General features: G+C 44.3%; 3 protein-coding genes across 6 annotated transcripts in view; all 3 read left to right on the top strand.

The window, feature by feature from the left end:
- LOC110980823 (neuroligin-3-like) overlaps positions 1-8,662 on the top strand; it is a 43,481-nt gene extending 34,819 nt beyond the window's left edge. Inside the window, exons 3-9 of the mRNA XM_022237828.2 lie at positions 129-220; positions 825-918; positions 1,422-1,570; positions 2,034-2,335; positions 2,800-3,020; positions 3,279-3,426; positions 4,067-8,662. Of these exons, the coding sequence (XP_022093520.1) occupies positions 129-220; positions 825-918; positions 1,422-1,570; positions 2,034-2,335; positions 2,800-3,020; positions 3,279-3,426; positions 4,067-4,820 (1,760 nt within the window). The 3' untranslated portion in view covers positions 4,821-8,662. The remainder of the gene's footprint in view (positions 1-128; positions 221-824; positions 919-1,421; positions 1,571-2,033; positions 2,336-2,799; positions 3,021-3,278; positions 3,427-4,066) is intronic.
- Positions 8,663-10,147: 1,485 nt separating this feature from the next.
- On the top strand, positions 10,148-18,885 carry LOC110980804 (uncharacterized). 4 transcript variants are annotated; one of them, XM_022237792.2, is made up of 4 exons: positions 10,148-10,346; positions 11,602-13,540; positions 14,652-14,777; positions 15,573-18,885. In XM_022237792.2, the coding sequence occupies exons 2-4, from the start codon at positions 11,630-11,632 to the stop codon at positions 15,882-15,884; spliced, it is 2,349 nt and encodes a 782-aa protein (XP_022093484.2). In that variant the 5' UTR covers positions 10,148-10,346; positions 11,602-11,629; the 3' UTR covers positions 15,885-18,885. The 4 variants fall into 4 exon arrangements, with proteins under 4 accessions (XP_022093484.2, XP_022093486.2, XP_022093488.2 ...); XM_022237794.2 differs by lacking the exon at positions 10,148-10,346 and adding an exon at positions 10,509-10,625; XM_022237796.2 differs by lacking the exon at positions 10,148-10,346 and adding an exon at positions 10,703-10,774.
- Positions 18,886-19,027: 142 nt separating this feature from the next.
- On the top strand, positions 19,028-25,465 carry LOC147796821 (aggrecan core protein-like). Its single transcript, XM_087145568.1, has 2 exons — positions 19,028-23,801; positions 25,000-25,465. The coding sequence occupies exon 1, from the start codon at positions 21,357-21,359 to the stop codon at positions 22,212-22,214; it is 858 nt and encodes a 285-aa protein (XP_087001694.1). The 5' UTR covers positions 19,028-21,356; the 3' UTR covers positions 22,215-23,801; positions 25,000-25,465.
- Positions 25,466-27,261: the final 1,796 nt, after the last annotated feature.

The following is a 27,261-nucleotide window of genomic DNA, read 5'->3' as shown; positions in this document are numbered from 1 at the left end:
ACGATTTCCCGGCGATATTAAAGTTGAAAAATGGCTCGTGCTGTCGTGCCTCTTGTCTATCATTAACTCTGATTGCACAGAAACCTCACTGCAATATCCCCATCTTTGCCCGTGTATCAACTGTCCAGGTTTTCTCAGCACTAATGACGGGGCGGCCCGAGGAAACTACGGCCTCCTGGACCAGATATTGGTATTGAAGTGGATCAACCAGAACATTCGGGTCAGTTGTCGTTCAGAAAAAAGTCTCTTAGGATTTTCTCAGATGTAAAAAAGAGCACACCCACGTTTTATGTATTATTACTTTTTGCAAATGCAAAGGGGATTTTTTTTTTAATTCCATTTTCTGTACATTAATTCCTCCCCAAAAACATATCGAAAAATAATGGTAATCTAACTTTCCATCCCAAATTCAAGTCCTGGTTATGCCCTTACCCAAAATAAACATGTTCACTATCAATTACTGATATTAGGTCCCGCCAACTATGGTTGACAGCAATCATCTGAAATTGGAACTGAGATGTACCATTCGATGAACCGAAACCAGACAGTTTCTTCAAACTGAAATTCTGGGTGACTATTTTCCCGGCCGAATTTCTTCCAAACAACCTCTAATTCAGCAGACTGAAAAATAAAAATTGACAGAGTACGATGTCACCCGGTTTCCGGGAGAACAGGGGGAGGATCATGTAATCATAACGGCGATTCAGCTTGCAGCCAATGATTCGCTGCTGTAGAGCATTCTGATCAGGTACATTTCTTCAAGCAAGGCTAAGTTCATTCAAATTCAGCATGTTTGTCTCTGTCGTTCTTTCCTCGTTGATCAGACTTTTGGTGGGGATCCCAACCACGTGACTGTGTTCGGTGTCGGTTCAGGGGCAGCGTGCGCCGGGATGCTGATGGTGTCGAACATGACTTCAGGTACACCTGTTTAATAACTGGACAGCGGTAGCTCTCATTCAAACCTGGGAATGTTTGATGAAATACCGCATTCAGTAAAGTACATAGTGTCTTTTTGCCTCTCTGGATATGCCCAGACCACCATGTTTGTCTCTGATGGGTAATCGACACTGAGAAGTTCAGCTAGCTGCCAAACAACCACGGCAAAATCAAACACCGTCTATAGGGTCTCATTCAAGAGCAAATATTACATATATTCAAGCTCTCATAGCCTCGACACATTTGCTGTTTCATATAAACTGAACATATTTCCAGTATCTCTTCAAAGGAGATACGCAGACAAATTCGATTTGAGTCAGTAGCCATGAGGACCCATCATGTTGGGCTTAACTAAGACGATGTGACACCTGTGATATTTTAGGGTGGTCATTAAGAAAACCAACTTTGTGTCAAACTTGGTCAAATGTTTGAGGAATAGTTTACAAATCTGGCAAATCTTTTTGGCATCTCTTGTTTTCGTAAAGGTCTGATATCGGGAGTCATTGCACACAGTGGCTCGGCCATCGCCCCCTGGGCAATCACACGGGAACCTCGAAACTTCGCCAAAATGGCTGCCACCAAGATCGGCTGTGAAGCTCCAACCACCTACCAAATAGTGGATTGCTTACGGCAGGTAGGCAGTAAAAAAAAAACAGTGTGAGGCCGCTGACTGAGCAACAATCGCCAATCATCATCAAAAGCAATAAGCCATAGGCGGACAATGAGGGCGCCCCAGCAAGTCAGAAGCGCATGCACACAACCTGCATAGTTAAAGGGGTGGGATTGTCCGGGAATATTATGTTGTCGCGAGGAAATTTGAAGAGTTTCGACACAGAGAACTGAAAAAATGTTCAGTATTTCACTTCTTGTAAATAGCAACAAATGTACTTACAAAGTTTACAAAATTATCCAGTCTCAAATTGACCTACAGGGGATAATAAAGTAATTAGAGCACTAACTACTTCATTATTACCTACACAAGGTAGGTTTCCCCCTCTGACAAAATTAAACTTTCTTGCAGGCAATTTTTCATTAAGTTAACTGGTAAACCTAAATTAAGCGGCTGATTTTTATATCATTTCTATGCGGAATTTCAGGTCAGACCAGAGGAGTTTCAGCTCTTAGACGTGGAGGCACCGCTCTACTACAATGCTTTCGCCCCCGTGGTGGACGGCGGCGTACTGGAGGACGACCCGGCCGTGCTCTTCGAGGAAATCGCCCGGGGGGAGAGGAGGCCCAGCTGCACTGGCTGCGCCTTCATGACCGGAGTGACGCGGAGCGAGGGGTTCGCGTACGTGGGCGAGGACGCGGACGGGGCCGGCAAACTTGACCCGATGGTATTCAACCACATCCTGGACGGCTTCGTGCAGAACAACTACGGCGGCAATATGCATGCTGGGTAGGTATCCGCTTTGAGAAAAAAAGCACCCCCTCATTGGTTTGAAAAGAGCCAGGCTGGCGGGGAGTGTTCGTTTTGTTGGTGGCCAATGCGTACGCAATGCATGTATTTCATAGTTGTTCATGAACCAGGAGTCTTTGTTACCAGGTAATTCGCGCCCTCTCTCGGTGCCGCTCGGGGTTCAGACACTAGCTGCCCAAACTGGAGGGACAGCACCCTAATGTGGAAACATCACTGAATCAGAAAGGGGCTTAACCTGAACTCTCTTCCCTTTCTGATTTCCCTCTCTGCGCTCCCTAACCCATCCCGGCTCCGCCTCGCAAAAATTAGGTCTCCAGAATCCGGACATAGCTCTTGAAAATGATTGATATATGTGGCTATTTACTTAAGCAAGCTGTGAGTCTAGACTGTTCTTTTGGAAGGGTGCTTTACCAAATTTTGTCTTTCATTCGCAAACCCGACAGGAACGTCATTAAGAAGGCGATTTACTACGAGTACATAGACTGGGGCGGCGGTGAGGGCAACCCCTTCACGCTGAGCGAGAGCGCCATCGACATCATCTCGGATGACCTCTGGGTCACACCGGCCATACAGTCGCTCAAGATGACGGGCAAGATGGGGCTGGGGTCGTACCTCTACACCTTCGGCCACCGCTCGAAGATGGACGTGCACCCGAGATGGGCTGGTGAGGTTTAGATGATTTGGGGGGTCGTGTTTGGACCATTGGGCAAGATCGCTAACAGGGGTCCTTCCACTGACCTGAAACACACTGACTAGCTCATCAAGAACAACTTGCCAGTCAAAATCTATATGCACAGTCATGCAGTGTTCATGTTTTAAGTTATACTGTTGGTGTTGCTCTTGCACCAAGATGTCAAAGATCGGTGAGAACCAAAGATACAATAATATCAGAGCTTGCCTGGTGTTTCTTTCTCCATCTCAGGATCTGTTCACCTGTCGGACATGCCGTTTATCTTCGGGGCACCCCTGGTGCCGGGTCCCCTGGGCATCTTCATGGAGAACTTCACCAAGGGGGACGCCTCGGTCAGCCTGGCAGTCCTGACCTACTGGACCAACTTTGCCAAAACAGGGTGGGTCATTCGCGGTCGGCAACCCCTTGATAAATGCTGACAAGGCGTGCGGGTGTTTACAATGATTTCTATGGTTCTCTTCTGACTCGGTTGGTCATCAGACTGATAACATAGCACGCTCCATCTTGTCAGTCCAAAACTACTCTATGAAGATGGATGCCACATTTTTGTATTTCAGACATCTTCTAAGATCTTGTCAGAAGTCAAGACAGATTTATTTCCAGTGTTTTCATAAAACCAAATATCAAACTCCTGGGACGTTCCAGATCCTAGTTGAGTCGTGCAGATTTCTACGAGTCAAAGCAAGAGACTTACAGGCTCACCTGTCGTAGGTTTAACACCCCAAGGGTTTTGGAACAGAGGGTGATCTCCCTTGTACATGTATTTGACTACGTTAATTTGGGGATGTGGAAATGTGTAAACTGTGATGTCTCCCGAGTTCAGATATGAGTTTCAAAAATGAGGGTTTGTTTGATAATGAAAATCTAAGTTCTTCAAATATTGACTGAGACACCACAAGACTACGTTGAGGAAATTCTGCCATCAAAGTTTCTTTAAGAGGGAAAACTTTGACAGTATCTGTTGGAGTTTACATAAATGTAAGTAATACCGTTTTTTATGTATTTCATGTTTACTTTAGGAACCCCAATATGCCCGTGCCACAGACGCCCAGGAAAATCCACCGCCATTACAAGGTCAGCTTCCCGTACGAGACACTGGAGCCCTGGCCGGCGTACACCGAGGGAACGCAGGAGTTTATCCATATTGGGATCTCTCCCAGGATCCGCGACTTCTATCGGCTGCACAAGATCTCCTTCTGGGAGGAGCTGGTGCCAGAGATAAGCAAGGCCTTTCCAGCCGACGTGATGCCGCCTTACGTGATACCCACGCTCCCCGCGCTGAGCATGGCGACCACCACGGCCGCCTCCGACCCGCTGACGACTCAAGCGGCTCCCAGGACCACGGTAAAGAAGAAGGACACCAACAAGATTCCGGGCAACGCGCCCACAGCGTCGCCGGCAGTGTCACCGACGATGGGCAACGAGATTCCCCTGGGCCCCGTCAAGCAGGACGAGCCCTCTGAGGGGAACTTCACGGTGGAGCTCAGCGTTGTGATCGCAGTGGGCGGCTTCCTCTTGCTCGTCAATGTCCTGGTCCTGGGCGCCATCTACTACATGCGGGACCGGCGCAAGTTGGAGACCAAGCTGGCCGCCAAGTACCTGGCACAGCAGGAGGAGCGGCGGCAGCAACAGAAGATGTCCGAGGGAGCAGGCAGCCGGCTAGCCGCCGCTAACAACCACGGTACGGCCTCGCCTGCCCACCGTGGACTCAATCAGAACATGAATAGGAACAATGTCACCTTTGGTAACGACGTCATCGAGTTCCAAGTATAATCTATGTACTTCAGGGGCCAAGGATACGGGCGATTCCCAATACAGTGCGCCACGAAGAGGTTGACACGGAAGGGCCTTTTTTTTGCAGAGCATGGAAATGGTCGACATATTAGCCGGCTGCGTACGCGGTGCTTCAATTTTTCCCTATGTTTGTTTGTCAAGGAAGCCGCCTCTATTCAGTTTGTAAATGCTGGGCGATGCTAAATAGCCAGAAATATATCCTTGAAATTTTACAAAGAAGGTCGCGAATCGCAGTCCTGTTTTTAACTGGCTTCCTTGATGCTCGAACCTGGTAATGTAACGCCGCGGACTCGGAGGTTTCCAAACTAATATCGGTCCACCATTTGATTCCGGATCCTATACTAATATGAAAATCAAACTTTTCATATGGTTGGAACGATGAGACCTTTCCCGGCGCTGGAGGATGTAGCCGTCGACAATGCCACCATTTGGGAGAATGCCTGATCCCATCAGCACAGCGTCAAGTGCCATTCACATTGCAAAAAGCTGCGGTGTAGATTTTACATCCTTGGTATCTCTATAGACCCTGTGGACACCGAGGGCGCTGATTTAATACCAATTTAAAACCACAGTTGAAGTGTTGAGGGGTGTTTTCACGTATCTGCATCAAAAGCTGTTGCGGAAAAGTGGACACTTTGTACCTGACTGTCTTTCTCCCATCTGCCCTCCTACATCAGTAACTCTTACAAAGACCGGCAGGTTTGATCGTTTGCACACTCAGTCCACGATCGCACAACACGAACGGTTTTAACTCCAGATGAACCTGTGCATATACACGCCTGTGAACCTCGGCAGGGTTAAACTGGTGCGCTTCCCACCTCAGCTGTCAGCTTAGGAGTTAATGTTTGGTATTGTTTCGATGATCACCGCGACTTAAAGGAATGTTCCAAAGAATTTGCACCCTTTTTCATTGGTGTCTCCACAACTATTGTAACAGTGACCGTCACGTTTATGTCAGTTAAAGTGAATGATCCTTTTGACTCGGTACTACAGTAGTTTCCAGAAAGTGGCCGTGTCTTTCTTTTCAACTTCACTGAAGCAGTTCTATGGGAGTATCAGGTTGTCAAATTTGAGGCCAAATTTTGGAGTCGTTTCGCTCGCTCCAAACGGAGGCCTGCATGCTTCAAACTGACTGCAGAGCCAGAAATTAGAGAGGGGAAAAATCTGAAGATTGTCCGCCTCTGTCAGTGTTTGAACTGTGACTGACCTGATTGAGTGCTCTTTTAGAAACTGTGTCCCCCCCTGCAAAATGTACCCCAGTTACGACACCGAATGAAGCCTCAAAGGAGAAAAATGGGGTTTCGGTAAAAGGCCCATACACATGTCTCTGTTGAGTAGAAAGGTGCGTTTCGAGTCAACTCGGAAAGAGGAGTCGCCATTCACTGTAACAGGCCTGTAACGTGGTACTTCATCCAACGTGCACGCAGTGATAACTTGCAGCACAAACATGACGCCTCACTTTTGCACCTTTCTTTGCAGTTTTCCTGGGATTTTGTTCACCACTTTCTCCACGTAGACTGGAAATGTGCAGTTTGGAAACTGCTGTGTTTCCTAATGCCCTGGGCATTTTGTTTTCAAAACGAAAAATCCTTTGAAAAAGCCCGATCTAATAAGCTACAGTCACAGAAAATACGTCTCGGGAAGTAGTGTTCCGTGAAATCATTCAACCATTAAGGATAATTTATATAACGGGTTTTGCCCTTACCCAACGTATATATATTAATAAACACTGTATGCTCAGTGCTTGTCTGAGAGCTTGCAAAAAAAGTCACAAGCTTACTCGGGTGGGACTCGAACCCACGACCTCCTGCTTACTAGTGCAGACGTCTTAACCACTCGACCACCGAGCTTGCCGGGGTCGGCTGGCATTAAGGATAACATAGTACCCGCTCTTTCTCTGCCACATTCGCATATATTGTGTCTACTAGACGCTGGTAGAACTGTGGCTGGCCTAAGTTTCGCCACATTTTTAACAAAAGAACAGTTCATTCAGTGTTCAAAATCTCACTGACGCCGTCATCAGATCACCAACTGTTAAACCCTATACTACATGTACTAAATACTGAAATTTGAATGGACCTTTAGTAATAGACAGTACGTAATGAGGTGATATTTCTCTTACCTTTAGCCGCCTATAGGAATTGAGCCTTTGCAAGGTAGCCATCTTGCAAGGCAGTTCTCTAGTTCAACAGGGAAACCTCCTTTGTGCATACCCTGCCGAACAACAGCACTAGCCTGCAAGATGGCAGCCATGCAAACCCTTTATACAGTAGGCAAATGGAGAGAGGTCTTTAAGCCTAATGCTTGCCATCAGTCATGTTATTGCCCACCCCTTCCACTGATAATACAGTCACATTCTCCATAGCATTGTGCCCAACAATGCTAGATTACACGAAAGTTGAAATCATTCGCTTTTTTGGCACTTTATACCAAGTTCTCAGGGCTGACCATCATTTATCATACTCTAAGGATTAGGAGCTCATTCAGTCAAATGTAACAAGCCGCAATTAATGTTGGGTGTAAGCCTGTCAGCCATTATACTTTCACGGGTGTAATTACTAACCCAACTGTTTGAACATTACAAGATATGGAGGGCCTGACGTTTCGATCCAAGCCGAATCTTTCTCAAAGTCAAACTGACAAGTGGACCGGACAAACAAGCACACAGGGAATCAACCAAGCATTGGTGAATGCAAGAGGACAAAAGGAAAGGTCAAGAAAGCTGCAGGCTGGATAAAGGGGCAAAGGGGACTGCATGGAAGGCATGGTTGAGCAACAAAGGGATGTAAGGTTGGAAAGAGATCAAAGAAAAATACAATGGAACGAACTGGACCCCAAGTTGGGGGGGGGGTGAAAAGTTTGGAAATTGAATAAGGATCCAACACGGAATTTAGCTTAGAAACTGGGTTACCTTTTCAACTGAGACAATCGTTCACAGCCGTTGCAACTCCTTTTTGGACGGGGTCCCTCGCTGTTCATCAGGACTAGGTCCTCGTTCATTTTCTGAAAAAGAGAAAAATGTAACCCCACCCAGAAAAAATTACTCTCAAACCATTTGCCATTTATTTGAGCTGTAATATTTGTTCATTGAAATTTTATGCACTGTCTGTGTCTTTATAATTGTTCATTCTTATGTAAAATTTGTACATTGTGTAAATAACTTATAACTGCGTACAACGTTGCGCTTTCTTGCAACGTTCATTGCAAGATATGGTCTTTTTTATATACAACTTGGTTGAAATAATCAAAATACTATTTCTACAAGTCGCACTAATACTAAATGTGTACCTATTTGTCTTTTTTATATCTTGCTTTGCCTATTATATAGCTGTGAAACTTTCGAAGGAAATGTTTATTGCATTGCGGAACGTGGAAGTGGATCTTTTGTCGCCTGCGACATCAAAATCATCAACGCATCCCTTCATTATCTGACTTCAATCTTAAGTCAAATTCCATTCTATCCGTAGAGGCAATCGCAGCGTGTAAGCAGTACCCGTTATTTGTGTAAGTTTGTACCATTAATGAATGCGTGTTTGGGCACATGATTATAAACCAATTCGCTGCCTGTGATATGTTTGATATGAATTTAAGCTCAAATATGATGTTACACCGTGTATTAAGTCCCAATTCGCATGGGGAGCATTGATATTTATCGTCACGAGATTTTTAAAGCTATGCAAATATTACCAAACCATACTGTGAAATGTTCAGTGTAAGTTGCCGTGCGTGAGTTGTGCTAAAATGCCATATATATTGTACTGTGTGACCTCTACTGAAGAATATTATTAAAGTATACATACCAACAATATGCCTATACAAAAGGTTTATGCGTCAATGCTCAATTCTGCTTTGTACAATCTGTGATATCTTTGGCATTTTATTTGGAAATCTTAAACGTACTTTGCATCAAACAACAGGCCAACCCCAGTTTATGGTTAAGCACACGGAGCCTTTATCATAGTCCTTCAGGCCCAAGCATTTGAGCATTCTTCACAATAATTACTATCACTTGGGCCTCGGCTTGTTAACGTTGAGTGTTGAAATTCTTCAGAATCCTCATTGTTTGGATGGACTCTTTTTCTCATGTTTAATTTGCCGTCCTCTTCAAAGTCACAGATACATTAGTTTGGAGACGTGCATGATATTTCTGTCTGCCCCTCGATCTCAGATAGAAAATGTGACGAGCATGCGGTGACCATGAGACGCCATACACGTACAATGTAGCAGGGGTGGGTCGAGGGAGGTTTGGGGGGTCGAGCCCCCCCCCCCCCGCGCTCTGAGACCAAAAGAAGGGGGAGGGAAGATGGAAAAAAATAATTTTAAAAACTGAAGTACGTGCACCAATACCATTGTAAAAACATATGCCATGTATAATATTCCATCATCATTGTGCGTGTCCAAAAAATGAGATAATAAAAAATTCTCCAGCCTGAACCCCCCCGGGAAAAAGTCTGGATCTGCCCTTGCATAGTTCACCGTAGACCGAAATTCTGAACGCAAATTTCACAAGTCGGTTCCAAATTTCCCGCTGAAGTGGTCTTCTCACGTTTTCAGCAGAGGGATTCACTGCACTCCAGGCCTAACTTGCACACCGAGCTAGTAAACATGGGCCTACATTTATATTTATGGGGTCTTACAATGTAAGACTGAATTCTCCCCTCAAAATTGGGATACATTCTTACAATTCTCCAAGGTCTTTGAGACACGCACCGAAAGAAAGTAATTCCATCGAGTTTTAATTACTGACCAGTTTGGAGGGATACCCAATAACCAGGAGAAAGATTTTCCTCCGAAATGGAGGATCTCGTTTAGGAAGGCCCGTGATCCCGAATGCAAGTCTTGACATAGGCCTAAGTGCCCATTGCAAATTGCGACCACTCAAACCACTCGAAAATAAAGCACCGTTGTATTAGGGTCCAACTTCATCTAAATTTCAAAGAAATAATAGGGCCCATGTCACATATTTTCGGAACAACAGCCAAAACCAACAGCAGCAACCCCGCAACACTGCGATGGTTGGTCTGCGCAGCGCCATCAACGCTCGACAGGTTTTGTCCAAAAACCCTAAAGTGCCTACCAGCCTAATATCAATTTGTACATAATTCGCAAGCTAACGTTGAGGCAAAAGTCTGCTCACCAAAGATATCCAACAAAAACAACAGATCCCATCTCGTTCTACAGATTTGTTTTAATGACATATGCTGGCTAACCTAGAAGAAGAGGAAATTGTTCACTCATTATGTGTTCATGAAAGTGCTAGACTTCGACTTGGACTGGGATTAAGTTTACTTTTGCCTTATTTACGTACGTACCTAGTACATGTTCATGTACATGCATTTCGTATCCAAAGGCGTGACAGGCGCGCGAGCTTGCATAGGCCGTATTGTGAAAGTGAAATCACCTAAAACAAGCTTCAGATCGGTGGCTTCAGAATTCGTCACTTGAAGATAACACTCACATTTCATCGAGAGGGTGAGATGAAATGCACGTCTGAATGTAAAGCAGGTAGGTCAAGCATGCAGAGTGCACAGTCTTGCGCTAGTCATGCTTCAACAAGTGTTGCGTGTATGACGTGGCACACGTGATTCCCTGAACTGGGGATATCGAAAAAAAAATATTCAGAAACAAAACCAGGCCGATTTCACTCACTCTTCAGCCAGCAATATTCATCATGTTCATGTGGCAAAGACGACGTCTTCAGCCAGTGTGGAGGTCTCAAAGTGTAGCGAGCATTTTCCAACATTTTGCTGTAGACTACAGACAAGAAACGTGATTTCATTTCCGGTCAGATTGTTTGAAGTCTGAAACTAGACTGGCACAAGTCCAACAGTTTGAATATTGACTGAGCGTTACAGCATAGAGCAATATGCGTCTAGTTGAAGCCAGTAACACTCTCAAGTCTCATCACTGCCCATTGACTTCTTCACGTTCTTGTAATAAGGCTTTTGTGGTGGTGGAATTTCCATCGAACCAAACACAATGAGACTATCGTCCAATGAAAAAAGTTGACCCAGATTAGTTCCTCTGCGTCTATGATCCAAGACCACACATGTAGCCAAGAGTGGAATACCCCGCCACCCGGTACCCGCACGATCAACCCCATAGCCAGGTGCAGGTCAAAATGTCACACTCTTCTCAAGGGATTTTCACCTTCTACCCACGTAACCAGTCATTTTTTTAAGTGGCGGGGTATTCTGCAACTCCGGAAAAAGTTATTAAGAAAGTGGAAGAGTTCTTTACGGGCAGCACTTCATGCCCCTGTGCACAAATAGTGTATATGTGTGAAAAACTGAAAGAACGTGTTTGATAAGTTAATACTTTGGAAATTTCTCAGCTGAATTTCACTTTTTACAACATGTACTTTTTGACGGTATAACCATTTTAAGGGAAAATTAGTGTAGCCCGTATATGAAACTCCCAACAAATGTAAATTTATATTAGGACTATGCTTTGACTGACAGACTTTTGGACGAGTTGATTTTAATTTTCACAGCACAAATAAACATTTCTTTAAAAGAAAATCATATTTTTCTTGGGAGGGGTCGTCTGCTTTCAGTTTGTAATGTCCAGGGGGATGTTTTGAGAAGTATTTGGACATGTAGTTTGTTGGAGGACTGTCGCTGGTCTAGAGATGTAAAAACAGTTCTACTACTATATTTGCATGAAAGCTTGAGGACATTCTGTCGCATCTTTCCTCTTAGAATGCACAGATTCAAAATTCATCTGAGTTCATTTCGTGTATACATTCCATCTTTTTCAGGATTGCCTTTAAATATGAACATTACTAAATGGGCATCGCCAGAATGAGTTGTCTCTGCTTGCGGCACCGTGTCAAAATTATCATCTTGGTGATTTCTGCCTGTGCTTTTGTCACTGTGGTGTTCCTGTACAAATCTGAGGAGTCGCATGCCAGACGGAGACTGGGGCCTCAACCATTGACAGAGTACCACAACCCTCTGGCCAGTACACTATTGCGGGAACGGTTTGTGGTGGGGCGAAACGGCACAAAAATCTGGCCCGCCGATCTCACAGAGGAAAAATTGTACGGAAAAGAAGGACAGGAGCTACTCAAGGAACGGGAGAGGTTGACCATCCTCGAACACGCTAATGTGTCTATGCACAATGACCGTATCAAGGGGAGGGATTCGGTCGTCGGCATTGGCAGCCACAAGAAGTACGAGATGAGGGCGGAGGTCCGAAAAGTGCTGGAGCAGAGAACGGTGAACGGAACCAGACGGGACAGGACAAAGCAGACGTGTCTGGTTCCCGAACTCAATCCCTTTGACGGGTCCATTCAGGCGCACATCAAAGAGCCAAAACCACTCAACTGCGAAGGGATCAGGCTCACTGAGGTCAAAAACAGGAGGCTGGTGCTGCGGAAATCTGTAACTCGAAAGATCAAGTACAGGACCTGCTACGTGTCGGCCATCAACAGAGTGAACGACTTTTTAAGTCTTGTTTCCTCACCGAGCAAGGTGAATGTTGATTATAATCCTCGCCCTGACAACAAGGACATTCCACTTCAGTATAACTTGTCCTCGGATTTTACAGTGGTGGTTTGCCTGGATGAGAAAGGCAACTTGACCGAGCACGACTTTGACGGTGCCTTTACTGATCTAAGGGATAACGAGGAATTTGATACCTTCTACAAGGCTAGTCCAGCTCTTTTCGATGTGCATGCCAGCGTGGTGCCCAAACCCAAAGTACTACAGCGGCTGCGTGACACCAAACCGCCCAGGGATGGTCTTGGAGTGAATGTAGTCATGCTGGCTCTAGAAGCAACCTCAAGGATGAATTTTTTGAGGCAGCTGCCTCTGACGACAGACCTTCTAGCCGAACTGGGGAGTGTCTTCCTTGAAGGATATAACATTGTCGCCGATGCCACCGCTGGAGCGCTGATCCCTATGCTGACCGGTAAGACCGAGCTGGAGTTGCCTGAGATCAGGAAGGGGGAGCCAGGGTCATCGTCGGTAGACGCGTACCCGCTCATCTGGAAGGAATTTGCCAAGAGCGGATATGCCACAATGTTTGCTGAGGACAGCCCAAGAATTGCCACCTTCAATTTACGCTTCAACGGCTTCGATGAACAGCCTACCGATCATTACATGCGGACGTTCTGGAATGCTGCCCAGGTCAGGAACAGCTGCCTTGGGCCACGGCCTGTCCATAGCGTGATGCTGGACCACCTGTTTGATTACATGGTGGCATACAAGGATAAGCCCCACTTTGCCTTCACATTTCTTGTCGGGCTGACTCACGCCAATATCAATCCGCTCAGGTTAATGGATGAAGACCTGCACGGATTTCTCGTCAGCGCTTACAGCCGGCGTCTCCTGAACAACACGGTTCTGTTCATGTTTGGCGATCACGGTTCACGGTACTCGGCGATCCGCAAGACGCTTCAGGGGAAGCTGGAAGAGCGGTTACCGTTCATGTCGGTCACTCTGCCCGACTGGATGCCCAAGCGATACCCGGACATAGCCAAGAACCTCCGGGCGAACACCAAGAGACTTACCACACCATTCGACGTCCACCAGACCCTGCGTTCGGTGCTGCACTACAGCACGAGGCCTGTCAGCGTCAGGCAGCGTGCAATCAGCCTCTTCAGCGAGATCCCGCGTGAGAGGACGTGTGACCATGCCCACGTTGCCGCCCACTGGTGTTCCTGCTTGACCTGGGAGCCAGCTGGTGCTGAGTGGGTAAGGAAAAAAAAAATGGTCTTTTTACCAGAGCAAACAGAGCTAGCATGCCCCTTGACTGCTTGGAGTAATACGTGTACGTTCCGTGCATAAACACAGAGGACAATTTGTTGTCCTTGAATGATGATGACGAAACCCCACTTGCATACATGTAACATGTATACACAAATTGTGTAATGTTTACATTTCTGTTTATGGTGAGGTTTACAGCTCCCTTTTACTGCACGTATTCAAGCAAAAGCGCATTCTTGACCTTTGACCTTTCATGTTGTGAGGTTACATTCTGTGCACATGGCCTCCATTTTGCCCCATCTTTCGCTCTCAGTTCCCTGAAGGAGCTAGGCACGCCCTTCGTCTCTTTCCAAATAGGCTTAGCCAGTAATAATCCATTGACCAGAGTAAGAAATATTACTGCTTTGAAATTAAATTCCCTCGCTGAAGTTGTTGTGACTTCAAATGGGCTCGTTGAGTTTCAGAACACTTGCCATCACAGTCATGGTTTCTCCTGAGATGTCTCTACACAGGCACAATGTAACAAAACAGTTATCATCTGGAGTGATGTAAGACATGGGTTTTTTACAACCTGGGCAATGCATAGTACCCTCAGCTTCCTCACATGAGCAAAATGCCGTGTTCAATAGTGAAGCAGTCAGTGATGGAAACATTCGCATTGAATCTGCCCAATAAAGCATGTTCAGCAGTCCCCAATCCACCTTGAGTAGAAGCACCCCTTCACTGGTTGAAAAAAGCCATGTTGGTGAGAAGCGTCCATTTTGCTTGGTAGCCATGCTACCATATTCGTCATATTCATTTGTGAACTACATGCAGTGAAGTGCAGTACCTACCAAAGGTGTCTCCGTTGCTAGGAAACTTGCGCCATCTTTTGGCCCAGCTCGGGGCTCATAGCAAGTTCCGCCAAAGTATGTGATCAAGTTAAGTTGTCGCGTGTTACAATGAGACCACATACGATACACTCTTGTTTTCTTTGCTGCATGCCTCTAATTGCCTCAAATGAGTTTGAAACAGTTGAACATTTCTCAAACACCAAACTGGAATCAACTATAACTTTTTGTTTTCCCATTTTGTCATTTGTTTCACATGTCATTCGCAGGCGGGGCATCTTGCCTCTGCTCTCGTGGAGGGTGTCAACGCAAAGACGGAGCCCGTCCGACACAAGTGTGCCAAACTCCGCCTCAATGTGGCTCTGAATGCCGAGAGGATGGTCCCAAATGAACAGGTGTGGAACACTTGAAGCTATTTTTTCCGAATAATGTAATTTTCTGTTCTTCTCTTCTCTCCCCCTTTATCTTCTTTTGCCCCACCCACTCTCCACAATTGTTCTGTCACCTATAATCTTGGGCTAAATTCATGCTTGATAAGAAAGGTGAACACAAGGCATAATGATTTAAGGAAATCATTTGCTGCTACAGTACATGTAAATGCCGTTGGGTTGATGTGTGCTCAGCTTCTGTCAATGTTTACAGTGAATATTTGGTTAGAGCAAATACATATTTTGTGTGTTCTGTGCCCTCTACATTGCATATTCTGTGAATTACATTCATGCACGCACATGCATTTTAGCTGGGATGTTTCTGTGACCATAGTTCACTCTTTCACTCCAGTGCAGTTGTACACCAGTCGGTTCTGTGCACATTCCACCGAAATTGGTGGTACTTTGCACTTTGTTTTGCTTGGGGAGCTGAACAGTACCGTACTTGTAGACACGTCTTCCCTCGACCGTCATCAGTAAAGTCACAGCACCCTCTGTGTGTCTGCCCCAGTAAATTTCTATCAACTCTGAACTCGGCTTCTGTTTTTTTACTCCAATCTCAGAATCTGAGACAACATCCAATTTACATGTATTTACATTCATTGCAGTCAGATTTGGCATCCAAATGATATGCTCAAGTACATGTACATGTGGTATCTTGAAAGGAACATATACATTTTATGCTAGGATTCACCCCATACTGAGCTTGTGAAAACGCAAAGATTGTAGCATCTCAGAAATTACCTTTCACATCGTGCACAGGTCTTGCGTTTTGTTGACACGTCCGACAACCATCGAGAAGCGAACTTCCACGACAACGCCACTGTGCGTGTCTCGGAGCTGCCCGTCCTCTACCAAGTCACCGTGGAAACCATGCCCGGCAACGGCCTCTTCGAGGGCACGGTCCGAGTGCTGCCGCAGAGCAAGGCCGACTTCATCGTCTATGAGCCGACAGGGGACATCAGTCGCATCAACAGGTATGGGACGCAGGCTGATTGCCTCCGACACTCACGACCAAACATGATGCCATTTTGCTACTGCAAAGACAATCAATCTCCAAAGCGGAAAATGTGATTCGTGCCTAACAAGTCATATTTTTGCATCTCATCTAGAAGTCTAGGCTCAAGAACTTCATACTTTTCCCCCGTTCCCGTATTTCCCTCTTGGATAAAAATATTATTTTGACCTTACAAGTCTCTGCAAATGTTAATTCTACAATGCTTTCATTCCGTAATGTATTGTGTTTTGTAGCCAAGTTGCGATTCCTTTTGATTTGTTGAATTTCACATTGGAGATGCAGGATCATCATGATGCAAATTGCGCCCTCTGTTGACCAGTGCTATTCAGTGCACGTATAATTATGCATGATGAACACAATCTAAGTCATAACATCTTGGCAGTGTCGTATCTAGGCCTCGGGTCTGGTCAGGTCAAATGACTGTCCAAGGTTTCTCAACCCTCAGGCTCCTCATTAACCCCACCCCCCCCAAAAAAGGGTGTAAGTTACGTCTCTAAAATGCTGGCACTTTCAATTTTTTTGAAAATGATCAAAAATGTAACTTGTCTTCAAGGAAGGGATAGCACTGCCCCACACGCACCCCGGATATGCTTCTGCATCTTGGCCAAGACTGCCCACCTAGAAGCACACCGATCCACTTTTTCACAAAATAAATTGCACCTTACCAATCTGAACAGGCAAAATTTGTCAAATATTAGGTGAGATTTGACATCATTTGCTGATGACAGACAGAGAGAGCATACTGTCCAAAACATGGAGTCCACCCGTTTCTTTTTAGAGATTACTCACAAAAGAGGAACATGTATATTCCAGGTGGTGTTACCGCAAGCAATCGCATGCATCATGATTATGAATCATCAAAGTCATAAAGTTATGACGTTTGTTTCAGTTTGCTGTATTTGTTGTTTTTGTTTTGTTTTTTACTGCAAGCATTTACTGCAGTCACGATGTCAGGGGTGAGATTATCAGAATCTCTCCCGATTTCAGGAATTTTCTTCAGGAATTTCATGATTTCCGGATTTTGAAACAGTCTCCTTTAAAATATGGAAAATCTTAAATTTACCATTCCAGGTATTTTTTCATGTGAAAGTTAATGTAGAACACAAGAAAGAAGGTATTTTATTGAGTGCTTTCCGGCAAACACAAATGTTTACCAGAGGCCCTCTACTGCTGTTGCGTCTTCAAAACCTCTGGTGGTTGTTTCATGGCTACTTAATTTTTCTCCAATTTCACCTCGGGTTATGCATTTGCATGTGGCCTCAATATTTGCGACACTTTGCAAAGTATCTGTGAAACGTGTGCCACTCTGCTCGATTGCAATTTCAATGCCCAAAATAATTGGCCGTTTGACCATTGTTTTGTTTCCGGACTAGTCAGCTCCTTACAATGGGGATTCCTTGAGCATATCAACCACTCTCATGCTGCAAGTGTTGATGAGTTCTTCCACCCCCAAGAAACTAAGAATCCATCCGAAATTGGTTTGGGTCAACTCACACAATGCCCTCAGGTTTCCTCCATTTCCTGCTGTGAATTTCACTGTCACAGCAAAACAAAACCCATCGAAGGATATTTTATCCAGAGCATTTTATCCAGAGCCGGAATCGGTCAAATATGGCGCTGACGGCCTTAACAGCGAATCCTTTTTCAAGAGAGGCACTGAGACTTCATGAGCATAGATAGACATTGTCATGTCCATGTATTTTTTGTCTGTCATATTTTATTTAAATTGTTTTGATTTGCATGTACTTATGAAATCAGGGCCATTATCCAGACAATATTGACAGTGACTTATAAAAATCAGTACTTAAGTTGAACAGTTGATAGCAATGCCTCCAGGTTCAGAAAAACTAGGGACCGGTTGCACTGGAATGGGTTATTTTGCTGTCAAAAATGGGCAAAATGTTGTTCCATTTATAAATACACAACTCTTAAGGGAAAGTGAGGTTTCTTCTGAAATGAAAGTTTTCTACTGATTGATTGCAGCTGAATGTTATTGCCAAGTAGGTTCCCTTTTGTATTCAGTATTGGCCATATTTGTTTAGATTTTTGAGAAGCGTTTGTCGGTTTTGTGACAAATTTAGCTTTTTTTTGGGGGGGGGGTTGTATGACACATTGTTACTCATGACTTTGCCAAGCTTGTGAAAGGGTTGAATGCAATGCATCGAACGTTTTAATGAAATTTTAAATTCATCTCATTTTAGCAATTCATTTATTATAAATTCAGACACCACTGTGTCGTCTTATTTAAAGGATATTTTGACACTTCTCTCGCAACATTTTAAGGGCGTTTTAGGCACAATTTGTTTTGTTTTTGTTGTGATTTTTATTAGTATTGACTTAGTATATACACTGGAAAGCGAAAGAAACTTGCCACTTCTGTCGAAGGCCACACATAAAAATTCACTCCATAGAAATAAAACAATTTTTGAACACAGGTATGCTGCAATACCCCTTACTAATCACATGCCCAAAAGTAAGTGATTATCTTTATAACAAAGAAGAAATTGACATGCACAGCAACTCGGTTACTGAATTAAAAGTCACTGAATGCAACAAAATGAGTCTTTAAGTTTTACGCAGAAATCAATGTCACAGGACGAAATAAAGAAGTCACAATCATTACTTTTCAATAATGTGTATGCATAGTCAGTAAGGATGGCATCCCTGTACAGAAACTACTCATGCACCTCATTTTGACAAAACAGGTGTTCACTTTGTCATTAGTTGTTTAAAATGTCGTCCATTCATGGGTCATTTTTGCTTGGTGGAGAGTGCTTTTGATTCAGTGACTAAGTTACTTTGCAATGGAGGCGAACTGTGATATAGTATGGCCAGGATCCAACTTCAGCCGAACTCTAAAATTACTGCTTGTGCTTCAAACGAACGACCCAGCTTCATAATAAGGTTGTATTTACCTTATCCAAGCTTGTTTGTAATCCAGTAGGCTACGGGCAACAGCAGCTTTTAAATTAATTTGGATGCATGCCCTTGAACACGAATGTGGTGGTTTTGGGTAACAATGGAAAAATTATATTGCTTGGCTGCAACGCGGCGGTATATGCTGGATTTAATGTGTCTTTTGTGGAGACTTCCAAGTTTTGTGTTCCATTTCATTAGCGAGGAAGGGAAAATCGAGGTTGTTCGTGGCCACACAATCCCCCTTCGCTTTCGTCTGTCGATTTGGAAATTAATATTAACAATGCCATCGTAGTGTGTTGTGTAATTGGTGCGGCGATTTCTCGATCTTGAAGGGGCTTGTAATTATTGGCAAATGACGCGCATCACGCGACCGACTCAGCAGCGTCAACTTCATGCCGAGTAGTTGGGGGTCGATTGGGGGATGATGAAATCCTAAAATTGCCCAACAGATGTGGAAATGTAAAACAAAACGGTACCGGTATAAGGCAAACGAGGTACTTTTTTAAGAATTGTATCGTTGGTTTTTCCTTTTTTATTGGGCCTTGGTGTTTTGCTGTTGCAAACTGACGTGAAATATGCAATAGTAGTTTTTTCCAGGCTTGCCGACCAAAGCATGTGTGGACCTGTGGGGGGGTGGCTGAGGTCAAAGAGCGCCCTCCTTGCCCGCCAAAAAATGCGGGAGTGTATACCCTGACAACCCCCATTTATTTTTGCCTGCACTGGCTCTGCTGTTTGCATGGAACACTTAACGTTGGCAACCAACGGCTGTTTGCTGTGTCTTATTCTGCGCACAACTGAGTGCATGTGTCAATAATTTTGCTGGGTTGGCTTGGCTTGCATTGGCTTGCCTTGGCTTAGGACGGATTTGGACGGCTAACGAGGTTATGCCCTCCCCCTCTTCGCAAAAAATTAGAGAAATCCGTTTTGGGGCCATGTATTTTGTTCCCTCCCTTCCGAAAGCGTGTAAAATGCCCAAAAATGCACGGTCTCCCCTCAGAAAGGCCATACAAAAATACATGAAAAATTCCCCATCCCAAAAAAAAAGCAAATTAACCCCCCCCCCCAGAATTTGGTTTTGCATCCGCCCTTGGAACGAAAAAAAAACCACGTAATCCCCTGTTTAGCAGCTTCCATAGAGGGGTATTTGTTTCCAGGACACCATGGACGTTGCGAGAGGAAGGACCAAGGGTTGGCCACCTCCCTCCCCCATTAAAAAAATAACAAGCGGAAAAAGATGAAAACCCAAGATGAAGCGGGTGGAAATCACCTAAAATTGACCCCATCCAGCTGTTCATTGTTATCATCTGTTTAGGTGATCAGAGCTTTTTAATAGCATTGACTTTCTTAGTAAAAACACTGGACAGCAAAAGTAACTTGTCACTTCTGTCAAAGGCCACACATAAAAATTCACTCCATAGAAATAAACAATTTTTGTACACAGGTATGCTGCAATACCCCTTACTAATCACATGCCCAAAAGCAAGTGATTATCTTTATAACAAAGAAGAAATTGACATGCACAGCAACTTGGTTACTGAATCAAAAGTCACACACAAAAGCACTCTTCACCAAGCAAAAATGACCCATGAATGGGCAACATTTTGAACAACCAATGACAAACTGAACACCTGTTTTGTCAAAATGATGTGCCCGAGTGGTTTCAACGTTAGTGTCAATTTTGCGTTTGTTCAATGAGCCAAGACTCGGGGATTGTGTAGGAAATCCTTCAGTTGTGATGTAATTCAATTGTATTATGATCGCAATCATGGCGGAAAATATTGAAGTTCGTAATTATTGCGATGGATATTTCATGCGGCAGGGTCGCTGAAAGGTTTTATGGCCGCAAAGGCTTTTCTGCTTAGAGAATTGGGAAGCGATCACTTCTGCAGGAAATGAAACTTGGCCTTGGAAAGGTAAAGGAAAATCAGTCATTATAAGTGGCCACGAAACGGCCGAAAATGTCCGACCGTCAACAATACTATGCGAATGTTCACAGCAACGGGTTTGGAATATTTCGGATGTTCCTCAGAAAAGTCACTTGACATTGGGTGATACTGGATCGGCTTTTAACTCAAGTTTTTGTACTGGACCTTTATTAATCAAACGCTGAGGGGGTGCTTCTCTTCCCGAATCCACTCTTGGTCTTAGACTGAGATAAAAATGTTGAAACTTAAGAGGAAGAATAAATAAACAAATGAAGATTGGAACCGATGGCGTAACAGAAAAATACTATCCACCAAACCAAGGAACTGCCTCGAATCTCGATGGAAATTTCAAAAAGATTTCATCACAGATTTATCCTCAGTCTCACGTGACATGTCAAACATGTGGCGTGTCACTCATTTGCCTCCGGTACATGTATTACTCATGTTTGTGTCACATAAATGAGCCTTTGGAGCTGTCTTCTAGGCAAGACGTAACTGTTCTGCCTCACCATGGCAACTGCGGCACAAAAATTATGCAAACCAAGCAAGCATTTCATTCGACGTCGGCCTCTTGAGCCTCATACGCATTACTGCGCGTAGCAGTTGCACATCAACCTGCAGGCGTACACTGAGAATTGTCTGAGACTAACATTTTGTCATCAGCAAAAACCGTACAGAAAGGCAATGGCGCCAACTGCTTTTGGAAAAGTTTTTGTAACTGCGTGCTGCCTGGCCGCCCTGATTGGCGCTTCAGTGTCTGTCGCGGTTGGGTGCCCCGGCGACGGGTCGCCTTGGGTAGCGTTCGGGGAGTCTTGCTACCTTGGCCTGGACGGATCGATGTCCGGTGATTGGATCACTGCCGTAGGGCGATGCCAACATCACGATGCCTTCATCGTGATGCCAAGTTCGGACGAGGAGAACTCGTTCCTGAACAAATCGTTCGCGATGCCTGATGACCTTCATCAGGACCTGATAGGTTTTTATATCCACTGTAATGACGTCGCAATGGAAGGCGAGTGGGTTTGCTCCGAGGGGAACAAATCCTTGACTGACTACAGAAAATGGGAGCCCCAGCAACCGGATGACTTTAAATATACAGTCATTCAGGATCACGCCTTTGCGATAACCAGGAACTACAAGACCAATCGTTACATTCGAGGATATTGGGGCGATACCTCTGAAGGCACAAAGATGTTCATTGTGTGCGAGCGGCCACGGATTCTACCCCTCTCCCTGCCAGTGTCAGCCAGCCGCAGCGTGTACTGCCTGTCGGTGGATGCAACCACCGGTCGCCCTCAGCAGCAGTGCCTCGTCGGCCACGTCTTGGGCACCCAGCCGATCACGTCCGTGGCAGCCTGCGGCCAGATCTGCCACGAGCACCCCGATTGCCGGTCGTTCAACGTTCAGCGCAACTCGCCGGACACCCTGAGCCATGACTGCCTGTTGAATAACGCCACGCGCACCCAGTCGTCACCGGAATATTTTCGCAAGGTAGTCGGTTGTCTTTACTTTGAGATGGAGCCCAACCAAGATGAACTGTGACTCTCTCATGACTTGTTCTCCTTTTCTTTCAAATAAACTCCACGAAACTGTTGTTATTTTTATTTCTCACGAGACCAGCAATGCATGGCATTCTCACAGCAAAGTCTAATTTGAAATTCTTTTTTTTTTCGCATTTTAAAATCATGAGATAGAAAATGTGAACAAATTCCAGTAAGTTGATAATAACTATAACTGGATAAATAGACCTAACCCTTGTCAGATCATGTTTTCAAATAAATTTTGAAAATATTCTTGATTCTGAAAGTCATTGCTCACCATTTTCTCTGTATACCAATGTGTGATAATTTCAAAAGGTGTTGATTTTCGAATTTCTAGCATATTCAGTGTAAACTTCGTATTCTTAATTCAAACCAAAACATAGTAACGATTTTTATTTTATCATTAAATGTTTCGATATCAAATTTTTAATATTTTTAATATTAAGCGCACACCAAACTTTTTTCTTGAATTAAATCCCTAGAACTTGTTCCGAAAACAAAAAATAACTTGTTTCATTACTTACTGTAGTGGTGTTGATTTGTAAATTTCCAGCAAACTGTCGATGATTATACGTAAACCTTGGCAAACTTGTTTTCTTGACTTGTTTCTAATGATTTTGTGATGATATTGAAAATTTCTTAGATTATGGTATGATCGGCTGCTGGTACATGGTTTCCACTTCAACTTCATCAGGTTACGGGCGTTTCACAACAGCATGCCTCCAAGAGTTTGCAACGCGTTGGCCAATCACAATGCGCGAAATATGTCGACCAAAGGTGCGTTCAGATGCGGGTCGACAGATTTCGCGAGTTGTTATGGGCCAACGCGTTACAAACTCTTGGAGGCGTACTATTTTGAAATGCCCGTATTCAACCATGTCATTTCTCGAATGTTCGGTGTATAATAGGAACTAAGTTTGACTGCATTTTCGAAACGTGCAAACGTGGTTGCCAACTTTCTTGTGAAGTGCCCAAGAAAAACCTGATGGGATGCGCCGCTTGTTTCCGATTCAGAATCAGAATTTATGAATGTATTTATTGGATTTTCGGTATATGAAAGGATACAACTTTTTTTTTTGATATGCTGTGGCTTTCTTAGCGGCTTGCACTAATTACAGCACAATTATTCGGAGCAGTGGTAAGATTGGAATAAAATTACACATTGAGTCCTTACATTAAAAATGTTTGTTATCTGTTCTCTTGAGTAAACGTTTGTCCTTTTGTCTATTCATCTAATCCAGACCTTATCTCATATTATCGTTACAACAGTAGATCAGGTTGTGTAGTGCTTCGTCTATCGTAAGGAAGCGGGAGGGCGCTATAACCTGTCACCATCGAAGCGGGTTCCTTCCCTCCCGGCCCTGGCGGGCCCGGGGTACCGAGACGTCTCAATGAGTTGTCATGCAGGACATCATGGCCGATAAACATGTAACACGCAACGCTGCGTCGCTGTTTTAATGAAAAAACTACGACGAAAATTGTGCTACCGTTTTGACTCCAACGGTACTACCAGTACCAGACAACTGTTGAAACTTACTATTTGCTAGCTAAGCATTTCCTTTCGAGAGCAATAAAAGTCTGGAGGAGGGTAAGCATGAAGATAATCAAGCATTAGGCTACCCCGAGACCTAGGCCTAGTCCATGTACATACTACATAGGCCTACAGCATTACATGCCCCACTTCCCAAACGGTAAGGTACTTCTCCATAGACCTTACCGAAGCAATCTTTTTATGGTTTCACACGCTGTGGCATTTTGAAAGCTGTCCAGTTAGCCTACCCGATAAGATATCTGATTTCGCTTGCTTGAGCAAATCTCCCCTGAAAGACCTTAACATATGGAACTTCTGTTACGATTGTATTTTGTAGCATTTAACTAATATTATTGATAAAAAATGAGGTTCTTTCTATAATCCTTACCTCCCATCCCTCGACTAGCCGCACACGTCCATTGCACATTCCCTGTGGCCGTACGTCATGTGACAAAAACAGGCGCAGCGTATTCCAGTAATGAACGCTTACGTTGCTTTGGATACCAGTCTCCAATTCCGACAACTCCCGCTAAGATTATGTATAGAGACGTCTGAAAAATCTGTGGTCAGGGAACCACGTTAACCACATATCGGCTCGACCATTTGGCGATAAATAAATCCCTGAATTGCATGGAAAACAGAAACTATATTTGTCTCACAACCAAATCTTCGCAATATATTATCACTCCCTGAAGTACATATTTCTCAAACATGTGTAAACAGCTAGCTTAACAACGTGTATGACAGCATGTATTGGGTGCCCTGACGTCACTGTCCCCCCCCCCCTGCAAAATGGTTGAGTCGATATGTTACTTGTGTGGTTCCTGACCAGTAGTAGGACATGAATATTCCATACAAGTGTGCATTCAACACAAGGCTGTCCAATCAATCAAAATCGGTCACTCAACATGTCAGTGTAGTGTATTATACTGAGGGTTAAATCGAATGGCCCAGAGACCCTACTAGGACCTGTCCCTAGAAGATGTCAAAATGATTTGGTTTGAGGCATCACATAGGGTTCCAGCCATTCAGACTGCGTGTAATTTGAACTATCTGCTGGTTGGGGCCGTTAACTTAGTATTTGGGAGTCCCTTGTACACTGTATGCAGACCCAGCTGCCATGGGCTTCACCTGTAAGATCCTGTCTTTGAAGAGTGCACTTGGCACAGATGGACACGCCAAGTTATATTTGACTCCATGTCCAAACAGGTCAACGATACTTCTTCCTTCTTTCTTTTTTTTTCTTGCCTGTCAGCCACACCCATCCCCCTCAACAACCTGCTCGTCACAGGTGCGCCCCTCACGGGAGACCCTCAGAGTGACCCTCAGAACACACCCTCCCTCCAACAAATGCCAACACCCACGCCGGGATGCGGCAACTCAAGGGCAAGGTGAAGGAGTCGCGGCGGGAGAAGCGGCAGCGCAAGCTGGAGAACCGGGACAACAAGCGCAACGTCCTGCGTGTGGTCCTCCCCACCCTGGGGGCGCTCTTTGTGGCCTTGGTAGTGTTCGTGTACTTCAATTCCCGGCCCAAGGACTGACTGGGCTCAGTCAAGGACGACGGACCCGGAGTGTCATGCTCATATTTTCGAAAAATGCACTGTTTGGAGGTGAACCTCACTGGGAGAAAGGGGATATCCTGTGATTTGGTTAGAAACATATTTCAAGATGTCATGAAATAAATATAAGGGCAATTGAATGCCTGTACCCAAATGCAAAAATTACTGTCACTTCAATTATTGTTGTTGTTCTCTTACTTTTGGTATAAAGAAGTAAATTTTGTTTCTGTTATTGTGGAGATCTGGTACAACCAAGTATTTTCATGTTCGATCGAATGGAGGGTCAAATAATTAATTATTCCGTTATTCAAGCTGACTCACTCTGACCTCCGAATTCAACCGCAGAATTGATTCAAACTGTTAAGAAATTGACTGAACTTTTGAGTCCCTGAGTAATTCTGGATACCTTTGACAAATTTCATCCTCCCTGGTTCAAACTCAAAGAGAGAAAGGAATCATTAGTCTATTGATTTTGAAATGGAGACTGAAATGTATTGTGCACTTTTTGTCTTTTATTCGTTTCATTTTTTACAAACCCTTTTTCCTACATATTTGACAGCAGTCTTTTTTTTTTCCCGTTTTAAATCACAGTGTACGCCTTAAGCAGAATCACGCCCTCATCGGTTGAACCATGGATTCTACCTCCATGGTTGAACAGAGGCATGTTTGCGGGAAGTGTTCGTTTTGTTCGCAGAGCTGTACTGCATTGTATCGCCAACTTCAGACTTTGAAACCAAAATGGCCGTTCAATATGTGTGAAGTACGGCACAAAAATATTGTGTGGAAATGTCCATGTGCGCTGGCGCATACGCCACCATTTCGGTTCCAACAACTGAGGGGTCCAGTCCACTAATTCAAGCCCCATTGAAAACAGTGTAAAATCAGCACCGTTCAGGGCCCAATAGCATGCACGCCAGCATCCCTGAGATTTCTGAAACACAAATGAAATTCTTGTCTGGTCACTTATCTTTCAATTTCTTGTAAATTTTTTGTGGGTTAACCAATTACATTTTTAATTATTCCCACAAAACAAAATCACCCCCCAAAAAGTGATTTTTCCGAAGTCTGATTGCAGCCATTTTTCAAGTGGCAACCCTCAACTTTCTCGGGCACTTAGGACCATTTTTCAACCGTAGTTTTCAGCCCTTCTGCCCTCATATGAAAGCTCAAAGACCCAGGGAGTTGATCCTGGCGACGATTTACACAATCTCACCATTTTGGGGGCCAAACAATCTCTTTTTTCAAAAGAAACTGTGGGGGCACTTTTAATGCTAATGAGCTGGTCAGAAATTCTCCCTTGAATTAGTGGTCTGCACCCTGAGACACTCGTGTCGCGCAACTTTCTGTGTGTTGGTATGCACGCGATCGTATGTGTGTACTCTTTATAGTCGCGTGTGAACCGGCGAAGTGCAGTTCCCAGTAGAATAGGATTGGGGCCTCCTTGTTAAGGAAATTGCGCCCTCTACATCTGATTTGCCAAAAATGTTACCGGATGGCAGTAAAGAACGGTACTCATGCGCTTATGTTTTTTGCCTGAATTATTAATTTGGTAAATTTGCATTTGTTGCTTCCAACTTCATGAAACTTCTTGTGTCAGATATCTGGCTTCTACAGACTAGATTTCAAGTTGGTAAATGGTTACTTTTTTTCTTGGCGTGTGGTGCCCTCGTTCACAGGTGTGTCGGTATCTCTTCTACAGGGTTCGGGAGTCGAGAGTTGGGCACTGGTCGACAACCAAATTCGAGCATTTACAAATTTGTATTTAGTCTATCTCTGTAGTATTACACTGGTCAGTACATTTGGTATCTCTCACATGTACGCCTGAAGGAAAACGTCATCAAGCCACCCACGTAATGGTAGACAGTAATATATGTATGTGACTTTTTAAAGGAGTAAGAAATAAAACCGAAAAACGGTGACCACATTAGCTTACTCGGCCTCTGCTGTCTGCACTTTAT

Source organism: Acanthaster planci, linkage group LG14 (assembly GCF_054643075.1).
Source record: "Acanthaster planci isolate LZ-2023a linkage group LG14, COTS_SCS, whole genome shotgun sequence".
NCBI classification, from domain to species: Eukaryota; Metazoa; Echinodermata; class Asteroidea; order Valvatida; family Acanthasteridae; genus Acanthaster; species Acanthaster planci.
This window is presented reverse-complemented; position numbering and strand designations above follow the sequence as displayed.

Coding starts and splice junctions, on each gene's coding strand:
- LOC110980804 (XM_022237792.2), top strand. CDS start 11,630: ATGGGCATCGCCAGAATGAGTTGTCTCTGCTTGCGGCACCGTGTCAAA. Junction 13,541..14,651: donor AGCCAGCTGGTGCTGAGTGG/GTAAGGAAAAAA, acceptor TGTCATTCGCAG/GCGGGGCATCTTGCCTCTGC. Junction 14,778..15,572: donor GGATGGTCCCAAATGAACAG/GTGTGGAACACT, acceptor CATCGTGCACAG/GTCTTGCGTTTTGTTGACAC.
- LOC147796821 (XM_087145568.1), top strand. CDS start 21,357: ATGGCGCCAACTGCTTTTGGAAAAGTTTTTGTAACTGCGTGCTGCCTG.